Source organism: Nesoenas mayeri, assembly GCF_963082525.1.
Source record: "Nesoenas mayeri genome assembly, chromosome: 1".
NCBI classification, from domain to species: domain Eukaryota; kingdom Metazoa; phylum Chordata; class Aves; order Columbiformes; family Columbidae; genus Nesoenas; species Nesoenas mayeri.
The window spans coordinates 93136628-93147408 of record NC_137541.1 but is presented as its reverse complement, the minus strand read 5'-3'; the positions used below and the strand labels follow the sequence as shown (position 1 = coordinate 93147408).

Genomic DNA, 10781 nt, shown 5'->3' with positions numbered 1-10781 from the left:
TGTAGTGCGCAGAAGACTGACACAGCTAAAAGGCTCTGTCTTTAAAATAGTAATTACAGGAGTTTGGTGTTAATGACCCATATTAAAATTCAGAGTGCCTAAATGACATTAATGTTGGAAGCTGAGAGCTCCTGAGGACACTTAACTCACTTCACTCTGTCTATCTCTATGTATGCATTATGTTAACACCACTGTGAGTGTCACAGAGAGATTACACGTGCTTAATTTGAATTGGGTGATCAACTGGGAATTTGCTGTCTTGTTAATGGGAGCAGATTAACGCATCATTCTGCCAGCCTGCCTGAAGAGTGTTGAAGCTTTTTGTTTTTCTAAGTGTATAGAGATGACAGCTCTGCCGTATGGACACCATGATTACGTGTGATTCATTAGCGTAACACAAGCTTTTTGATACCTATACAAGCCATTCTTAGAATTGTTATTTTTTTCCTCTGCAAGTATTGACTAGTATGATCCAATATACAATTTCTTATCACTGTGAATCCAAACAAAAATAATATGCACCTTACGCAGAAATAAAATAGTCTGCATCTGTCATCACCAGGTTGTGGCCAGGACTGCAGGGAGGGTTGGTGAGATGAAAGGGCACAGTGGAAGTGTTCATGAAGAAGACTCCGTTGGCATTGGTGAAGTCAGAAGAAAAAGTTAACTTTGGACTCATATACAAGCCACCTATGGACCAAAGACTTAAGGACTGAAGTGAATAAGGACTGCAAGGGTACTGGAAAATGCCAGTCCATTTGGAACTGCCGTGCCTTTGAAACAATAATTACTTTTGTATGTGCTTTTCTGAAATTATATTTAAGGTACATGTGAAGAAAAAAAAAAAGGAATATAATAGTTTTCTTCTCCTTTGTTCTTAATGAGTGTCTGGCCTTTGCTACCTTCACATTCTTCAGGATCTCAGGGGTAGTTTCCCAGGTGGCTTAAACCTGCAGAAGGAATGGTCCAGACTCACCCTTATCCTGCCCAGGCTGCCTATTTCCTTGCACTGACACCAATGATTTAATGACTGTGCTGGGGGTGGGATCAGCTTAAGCCACTGCACAGTTCTCAGCCAGGTCAGCAGCTGGGTGATCACTAATGCAAGGCATGAGAGATACAGCAGGAACAATGCTTTTTGGCAGCCAAGAAACTGTCCCTCCAAGCTTAGTTGAAAACATATTTTTACCACAATGGTATTTCTGTAATTAATGCAAATCAACTAAAATTCAATTATGTCAGGCTTAAAATTGATATTCTGATTTAGGAATGGGATTTGTCTTATTTACTGCTAAGTGCTGGTCGATGAGTATCAGGGTTCAGAGCACTGCATTTCCCGGGACTTTAGATGAATGAATCACTTACTGGAAAGAATAATCTCACAGACATTTTAAAAGTATTTTATTGTGTTATTTACATTATAGCACGAGCAGTTCTAAACCCGTCGCTAAGACAATATCTGTGCTGAACAGAATATACTCTCCTCCTTATGAAACTGTGCAGGTTTTGCATGCACAGAAGGCTCAATATTAATTTGAGAGCTTCTTGTCTGTGTGGGTTTGTAGAAGCAAAGTAGTTTGACTTGCGTTATACCATCAGTCACTGCAAAAGAAGGCAGCTTTTTGTTCTTAAAGAAAAAAAATAGAGAGAGGGAGACAAAACAGCTGGATAGCCATATTCCAAGGGATGTGGAGAGCCAGGACTCTCTTCCTTGTCATTAATTGAGGACGTCTGTAGCATACCTGTCAAAGATGTATTATTTTATCATCTCAGATATTTTAAGCCCCTTGCTTGCTTCTGGTGAGTGATGTCCCCTCTGACACTGAGGCTTTGCAGGGCGCCTTGAGAAGCACTCAGGCTTGTCGTGATTCCCACCACTCCCTGCTGAGGGATCCAGGCTGCCAGGAGCGAGCTACCGGCAGCGGTGTCCCGGTCCCTGACCCATCCATCCCCGAAGGACGCTGCTGCTTCCACAAACCCGGATCAGCAGCGAAAAGAAATCTCCAGGCGACTGACTGAGGAGCCAGGGGGGACAGGTAGGTCTTCCTCGCACTCCCCTACATTGGGGAAGTACCGGCGGGTACCTCCCCCCGACGACCAGCAGGTGGCGCCGCAGCACCGCAGCCGGCGGCGAGCGGGGCCCGCTCCCGCCCGGCCCCGCTTGAGGGGACCCGGCCGGAGTCAGCGCAGAGGGGGTGCCAGGGTGGGGCGGCGGCTCCTGCCGGCCCCTGGCAGGCCGGGGGTGACGGGCGGGAACAACGAGGACTCCTGACCGCCCCTGCCAGCTCCAGGGAGGGAACATGAGTCGATGGCCGCTGGGCCCCAGGCAGAGAGAGAGAAAATTCCTGCCTGCCAGCCTCTTTCCAATTTTTTTTTTTTTTTCCACCTAAATTGAGTGTAGAATAGTTTATATTTCTGTTTGACTTCGTCTGGTCCTCACCAGGACAGGCATGTAACATACAGTGACTCAAGAATTGTGATTAGGTTTGAAATCGACCCCTCCCTGCTTTAATTTAAAGTGAAAACCAAACCAAATACCACACAAAACCAGCAATAAAAGAAAACAAAACAAAACCAACAAAAAAACCCACTCCACAAAACAAAAACAAACAAACAACAACACACCTCAAAACAAAACAAAAACAAACAAAAAACACTAACCCTTCAAGCCATTATTTTTGGCATGAGGTTCCCCAGTATGTGGCTTAAATCATTGAGCTTGGACTTGGATTCCAGTAACCCTGGGAGAATTTGGCCCAGATGGAAGTCTAAGTTATCAGATGTCTGAAAATGGGTATGAGAGTGTCACATAAAAGCTCTTCTGTAAGAGTAAGGTGTTCAAAGCTTGCTGTGTAGGTACAGAAAAGATTTTTTAAAAGAGGCTTGAAGCATCCCTAAATGCAACTCCATGGCACGATGAAACCTGTAAAGCAGACTTGAGTCAGAATCTGAGGTCACGTATAACACAAATGTAATGCTCTGACATTACCTGGGTTTGCTGTATATGGTCTTTAACACGTGCATTATGCAGTTGTAAAAGCAACGCACTGGAAAGCTAAGCAGCAAGGTCTTTTTGCGTACAAGTGGCTTTCATCTGCTTATGGATAGAAGCAAGAAAATTGTATTTGTTTTCAGTTACGAACATGCCTGGTGAAGTCAGTGGCAGGGCCTGGGAAATTCAGTGGAGGGAGTGACCTTTTCCAGCCCTCTGCAGTTCATGTTACTGTGGTTGTGTCCTGGTGCTGCTGGGCCCTGCAACCTGGGGCATAGGAAGGGCTGCCAGCCCCGAGCCCCTGGGGTGCATAGGGCAGGTGGGCCCCCTCAGCCCCTGCCTGGTTTCCACCTCTCTGACACACAGGGAACAGCTGTGAGGATGCCCTGGTCCTGGCAAGCCTCTACCTGTATCCTGAATTCCTGAAGAGAAGCTGCCAAATTCATGTATACTGTGATTAAGTTATAAAAGACGTACCCATCACTAACCAATTGGCATGAGATAAATACTTTCTGACCACCTGCAAAATGAGGGGATATTTTTCAAGTTTTATATCCTTCTGCATGACAAGAGGGAGACAAAAGATTAAGTGATACATTGTTTAGAAGCAGAGTGCTTAGTTTATATCTAACTAATAATTAATACATGTATTGTAAGTAAGAAACTAAACAGTTATAACTAACATCATCAATTATTTCTTAGTATAGATGTATTGTACGTCAAAATTTTCAAAAAATTGTAATGCATATGTAATAATTATGTGAAAATAAGCAACACAAGAACATCCAGTCTTTGGAGCACTTATGGAGGATGATCCCCAGTGTTCCCCAGCACTGATAAAATGAAGAATGCCGCTCAAAAGTATAATTGACTCTGCTGTTAAGTTTATTTATTCATTACCTTTTGCCTCACTGTTTTTTTTTCTTACACAGTATTGCAGTAGCTTTTTTTACAAGGTATCTTTCCGTCTTGTAAATTAATTAAGCGTGGCTTCTTTATTTAAGAAGCACCCCTATAGTTTGCACAGCATGCTCTGGCCATCACAGAAGCCGGCTGTGAGAGAGCACAGGCTGCCTGGTGATCCCAAGGCCTGATTCATTAGTTAAGAGTTGCTGATAATAGGCTTTGCTGCCTGTGATTTCCTGGGGAAACAACCCATCTTCACATGGACCCAGAGTTTTCTCATTTACGGAGATGTTTGCCTCGTTGCAGCTGTGTTGAAAGCCTTGTGAAGTGCTCTGGCTTCATTTTCACATATGTGTTTGTTTTAAAAAGCTGCACACCAAAATTATACCCGCTAAACAGGACAGGGTATTAGTTACCTTGCATAGTCTTTGCTAGATTTAAAGCCATCACTTATCAGAGCAGGCAAACATTAGAAAGATCTGCGTACACTTTAACTCCAGAAGAAGCAGTATATGAAGCAGAAATTTTGTTTCATTTATTGTTTATGTTAGCAGATAATTCTTCCTGACTCTGCAATTAACTTTGAGCAGTAAGCCAATGGAAAGCTTCTAAAAAGCTCTGCAGGGGGATAATGATTACTTAATCCTGTCTGAGGAGATTTTAATGGCAATAATATGAAATCATATTATATTTAAAATGGTTCCTTAAGGACAAGACAAAGCTCAGGGAAGTCCCCAGCAAGGATTATTTGATTTCAGGGAACATCGGATTATGTCTTTAAAACTCCTCTTCCATCTGTTTCCTAGCATGTGATATTACATCTCTTTCCTTTCGAAGTCTCCTGTACAAGGTTGCCCCAATAAGTTTTTTAATCAGTGGGGGGAAAAAAAAAGGTGTCTGTTTGCCCCTTGGTTCCTTTCCAAACAGGAGGACTTCCAAATTAACTCTGGCATCCTACACAGCTTGAAACACCCTCATGTGGTGTAAATTAAGTATTGAATAGTTCGGTATTGTCAAACAGGCGACTCACAGATGCCAGTGCTTGGCTTAAAGAGGCAAGCAAAAGCAAGAGAGAGAAGTAGGTAATACATTGATATGAACTGACACTGAGGCTATGAGCTGTGGACAGAGAAAGCGGAGAAGTCAATATTATAAAGAGTATATGACATGATAGACAGCTAAGTATTTGCAATGAACTTAGGAAGTGCAAAAAGTGCTGTGATAGTCACGGTGTTTTCCTGACCTGACGTAAAATGGGACATGAACACCACTATTTGGTCTACCGCATTTGAAGCAGCAGTGTTTCAAATGCAGTGACGTCTCCAGAGCTTGGTGATTGAGTGTGTTCGGTGGTTTTAAATGTTAAATAATTCCATTGCAGTCAGGGTAAAAATGGTAATGAACAGCTTGGAAGAGTCTGAGTATACTTACATGAAATGTTGAGCAATTAGCTTCTCTCTGTGAGAGTGAATCCTGCAGTTTTCTTCTCATCAGTAGCAAAGTGACCTTTAAAATATGCAGATGACACAGAAGCTGTTTGAATAACTTATTTGATCTATTGTCTGCTGATAAATTGCACATAAGGATTTGGAATTTACATGGCACAGTAGATCTTGGACTGAAATGGAAGATTTTGAAAATATTAACTCAAAGCTTTTTAACAGTAGCAACGTGCCCTGTTGAATAATAGGACATGTTATCTTGGTGCTTAACATAGTAAGGAGAAGGAGATTAAGCTTGCTGTAGCACTTGCTGTTATCAACTTGTTTTCAGTTGCTTTAAAGCACTTTGAAAAGTTTGTTGTTCTGGCTGTATATTCTGTATACCGCAGTCCAAGGGCTAAGTAAACACATTTGTGTTTAGAATTGTCTAACAGTGAAAACCCCATGTCTCTTAGCATTTAAATAGCACCAGCCTGATCCACACAGCTCATCTTTTAACTGTGTATTTGAAAACAGGAGGGTTAGGGGTGTGGGAATGGGACCAGAGCATCAAGATTGTCTGGGCTGCCTGTGACATTGGCTTGTACTCTGCACCAAAGCACAAAGGAATAGCTAAGCCCTTTCAGTAAGTCCACATAAGGCATATATACGGCTACTCTGGGGAAAAGTGGATAGTAAAGTTTTAGTCAGGCCATCCTCACTGCTGTGATTCATATGTGAATTCTCCAGCAATGCAGAAAAATACAACCACCTACTGACCTTGATGTAGAATTTAAAAAATTGTCTATAGTATGAGGTTTTCCTGCCTGCTTAAGTATTCATTTCTACAGCCACTTAAACACATGCTTGAAGTGGAACATTTGAATTGTCTCAAGTGACAAGACCCTAGATAATTTGTGGGTTTAGTCTGTGGAAAATAAAATTGTATTATTAATGCAGATTTGTTCCCTCTGGCCACTGCAATTAATGTTCATCATTGTAGGGTTACAGAACAGGATTACAGAGTTTTGTAGAGATGGAAAGAAGTTGAGGTTTTGGGAAAGGGAACAGGCAACTAAGTGCTCTTCTTCTCTAGAAAAGCATAGGAAGGATTTTTGGACCATAAGAAAGTTCTGCTAGTGGTTACTGCCAGCAAGTATCCGTGCATCGCATCTGATGTTCCCAGCTGAAATCTCACCCTTCAGTGCTGAACGGAAGCACCTCCTCTTTCCCTCGGCGTTCTGATTTTGAGCTGCTGGCTTCCCGCACAGTCTAAACATCCTTTGCATCTTGGAGGTCTCAAAACCATCTTAACCACAAGAGCCAGCATGTATTCATGCTGCACATTGTAGAGTGGGGATGCTGATAGTAGTTGTGAAACAGTGAGAAAGTCGCTGTGCTGTGGTAGTGATGAAGCACCCCAATGCTGTCACGCACTCCTGTTCTATTAAAAAGCAATGGTAAAGGGTCAGAGACTTTTGGGAGACTCTGAAGGGAGCACGTTTGAGACCCACCCCCTTCTAGCTTTAGACCCTCTCTTTTCTAGCTGATCTGATGGCAGAGGACTGCTAAGACCTGCTTTCATGGTACAGATGATTAGACTCCTTTTCCCATACCAAAACGCACTCTGCGTATTCCCCTTCAGACTCTGCTGTCTGTCATACACGCTCCATCTTCTTTATGTCATTTGAAAGATAGGAAATGCAGGATAGGGCCTGGCAAGGACACTGTGAGTATCGTGTCAGCACTCAGCCTGATTAGTTTTGGCTCTGGACTACAGCTTCAGTGTTTACAGTTGCACTGACCGCAGTGAAGTACTGCCCACAAGACACAAAGATGTCCTTGAGAACACAACAGCCTCAGTGAAATGGCTACTCCTGTACTGCAAAGCTTTCACATCCTAGAAAGCTACACTTTGAAAGAGCCATGGTTGCCAAATGTATTTAAGGAGTTCACACATACTGGTTTGATGGGTGGTCCCAAGCTGCGATGATGGGAATGTGAGAAAGAGAGTGAAGGAACATAAAGTAGTCATTTAAAGGAGATAAACTTGCAGGGATACAGACTGGAGCTCCCACGTAACAATCCATCTTTTGATTGATGCCATAAGTTTAATTGCAAGAGAAAATGTTTATGATCCCATAGGTATGGCTTTGAATAGCATGGCTGATTCTCTCCTACATCAGAGGCAAGTGTACCAGGTGGTCTTAATGGGAAGGGGAAACAGGGGTGCAGGACAGCTGGATGCACACCAAACCTGCCCTCCATGTTCCTCCTTGAGCATGACGAATCCCTGGTCAGGAGTGCTTTGTGAAAACCTATTAAGGAAATGGCATTGTTTTTAGATTGTCCAATATCAAAGCTTTAAATGCAAAGTGTCTTTGTTTGCGTTCTTGAAAAGGAAAATGCAGATTTATGGAAGGAGATAAATTCTGGTTGTGTTAGGTGAAAATACATAGAATCACAGCATCATTTTGGTTGGAAGAGACACTCAGGATCATCAAGTCCAACCATAACCTAACTCTAGCACTAAGTAGTTGACATATGTATTTACAAATACATCAAGTTTATGTATACTTTATATAGTTTAATTATAGCAGTTTTACTGTATATTAAAGGAAGCATTCTGTGAATAATGTGCAAATTTTAATACGTCAACTGAAAAATACATGTTTATTTAAAAAATACTTCCTCACAGACAAAATCAAGGGCTTCTGACATATATATCCTTGGCATTTAGTATTCCACCTTCAGTAATCTGACAGTGAAAAATTATCTTTCAGAGCAATGTTTGGATTTTTTTTACTAGCATATGATAGAGTAGACCTCAGTGTTGTATACCTGGTTGTCTGTATGTGAAGAGTATGGAAATAGTATTTGTACATATTTGTAAGGAGCAGTTAAGAGAACTTGCTCACAAAGCATTATCCTTCAAAGATATGTAATAACACAGGGGAGAAAAAATATATCTTAGAGGATCTACTTTGTGTATCACAGCAAATCCAGAAACTGGTTTGGACAAAATGCTTTACCCAACAGCTAAATGCAGTGTAAGGCAGAATGTGAGACTGTCAAGGACAAGGAATTACTGTTTAGGCTGCCCTATCTTGCTCCTTAAATCTTCTGCTGTGGTATTGATTCTTGTCAGGTGTGGTGCATAAATCACTCCTAGCTAATAAACTTACTAACCAGCAGACATTGTGAAACCATGACATTGCCCCTCTGTATTGGGGGTAGTAGCTTCTCTGGGGCTACAGCAGAGTGAATACCAGAACCCAAACTCACAGATGTTTTCTGTTTTATGCAAGGTAGCCATGAAGACAACAATTCACACACAGGGCTGAGGTATCAATATTTGCATTATTTGCAGTTCTGTGCAGAAAAGTACGCTAGATGATCCTTTGCAAAGCTAGCACACTCAGAGCAGGCTGAGTTACATGTTTATACATTTCAACTTTTAACCATTCCTAACATTTGTATATATTTATGCCTGCTCAAAGTCTATTGGTCTGAACTTTTCTTGCCTTGGTTTAAAAGGTACAGTAAACAAAATCTTCTATGCATGTTTAGTGATTAGGGGTCTTCTCCTGGAGGTGGGTAGCCTTTGATGGGGAGGTGTGGTTTTGTATTAAAATGAGCGTTTAATGAGCATAGTTCAATAAAGTTCACAATATACCACTAGTCTTTGCCAAATTTCATAATTTGTTGCTATGTGCATATTATTCAAGCTTCATCTCCAGGTTTGTCCTTCAAGTTCCTCTCATAAAAAAACCCAATTCCTGTTCTGCTTGAATCATATTATTTGGTTTATAGTCTGCTTTGACCGTCTATAAAACTCCATTAAACTGAACGGAGACATTAGTGCCATCAACAGTGCAGCTGGCTCAGAAGGCTCTGAATTTCAGGTGAGTGGGGCTGCAGAAGCCCTGCATGGTGCCACCTGCAGACTTGGGCTGACATCTCTCCAGTCCCAGACCATGCTGTTACTCTCCTCTCCTCTCACCTGGACCAACACTACACCGGTTTCATTGGTCAGATGGTGCAGAAAGAGAATCACAGAATGGTTGGGGTTGGAAGGGACCTCTGGAGATCATCTAGTTCAACCACCTGCTAAAGCAGGTTCACCCAGAGCACATCACACAGGAATGTGTCCAGGCAAGTCTTCAATGTCTCCAGAGAAAGAGACTCCACAACCTCTCTGGGCAGCCTGTTCCAGTGCTCTGTCACCCTCCAAGTGAAGAAGTTTCTCCTCATATTCAGATGGAACCTCCTGTGCTTCAGTCTGTGCTCATTGCCCCCTCATCCTATCTTTGGGCACCACTGAAAGGAGTGTGGTCCCATCCTCTTGACACCCACCCTTGAGATATGTAGGAGCACAGATATGATCCCCTCTCAGAAGACAAGCGCTGCTGACGGCTGTGCCAGCCGCCGTCCCGCGGAGGGATCACTCCGGGACGGAATCACTCCGCGGCGGATGCACCCTTCCTTCACAGAAGGGCCGCGGTACCGACACCGCGACGAGCCGCACAACCGCGGGGGCGGGGCGAGCAGCGGACAGCCAATGGCTGGCCGCCGTGAAGGTGCCGCGCCCGGCCGGGCCGCACCTGTTACATAAGGCGGCCGGGCGGCCCAGCCCGGTCCCAGCCCCGTCGACCCCTTAGCCGCTGCTGCCCGGCCCGGCCCGGCCCGGCCCGGCTCCCCAGCCCGGGGATGAAGCCGCCGGCCGGGAGGGAAGGCGGCTGGCGGCGGCGGTGGGCCGCCGCGGGGCCTATGGCGGAGAGTAACGCGGACTGGATGGGCTCGCTGCCAGCGGCGCTGCACTCCTACCCACTCTCCAACCTGGCCATCCCGGGTAAGGCGGCGGGGCGGGGCTGGCGGGGGTTGTTTGGGTGCTGGGGCCTGTCCCCACCGCCGGGGCCTGGCGCTGGGGGCAGTCGGCGCCCTGGTGTTCCCCGTTGGTGAAGCGCTTGTGCCGAGCCCGGCTGTGCCCGAGGCTGTCGCCGCAGGCTTTGCCGGGAGGTGTTTGTCCCTGCTCGGGGGACAGAGGTTGGGTGTTTGAGCTGTGGTGGCCGTGTGGAAAGTCTGTCCTCAGGCATCAGCGCCTGTTCGCGGTTAAGGGCTGACAGGAATCCCGTCCGTTGCGGAGGGGAAGGAGCGCTTAATCTGCTGTAAATACAGCTGGGAGTTTCTAACCCGTTGACCTGCTTGTTTTCATTGTCTTTAAGAAAAGGTGGTTGTGATCCCTGGAGGTCCGCTTTAAGGTTTTAACGTTGTTTAAGCAAGGCTGAAAGCAGGTAGGAAGAAAGGTTTGTTTGCATTGAATTTAACAGCTGGAGGTTCATCAAATAGAAATGCCTTTTGTAGGCGAACCTGCATATAGCTTGTCAGGGAGTCAAAGAGCACAGCACTGTCATGAAGCACCCCTATGCATGATGTTACACTGAAGACACTAAAATACTGTG

The 10781-nt window shown here is 44.4% G+C and overlaps 1 protein-coding gene across 2 annotated transcripts in view; it reads left to right on the top strand.

The window, feature by feature from the left end:
* Positions 1-10004: 10004 nt before the first annotated feature.
* PLCXD2 (phosphatidylinositol specific phospholipase C X domain containing 2) overlaps positions 10005-10781 on the top strand; it is a 65588-nt gene continuing 64811 nt past the window's right edge. For both annotated transcript variants that reach the window (XM_080363446.1, XM_080363445.1), the window contains exon 1: positions 10005-10171. In XM_080363446.1, the coding sequence (XP_080219572.1) occupies positions 10030-10171 (142 nt within the window). In that variant the 5' untranslated portion in view covers positions 10005-10029. The remainder of the gene's footprint in view (positions 10172-10781) is intronic.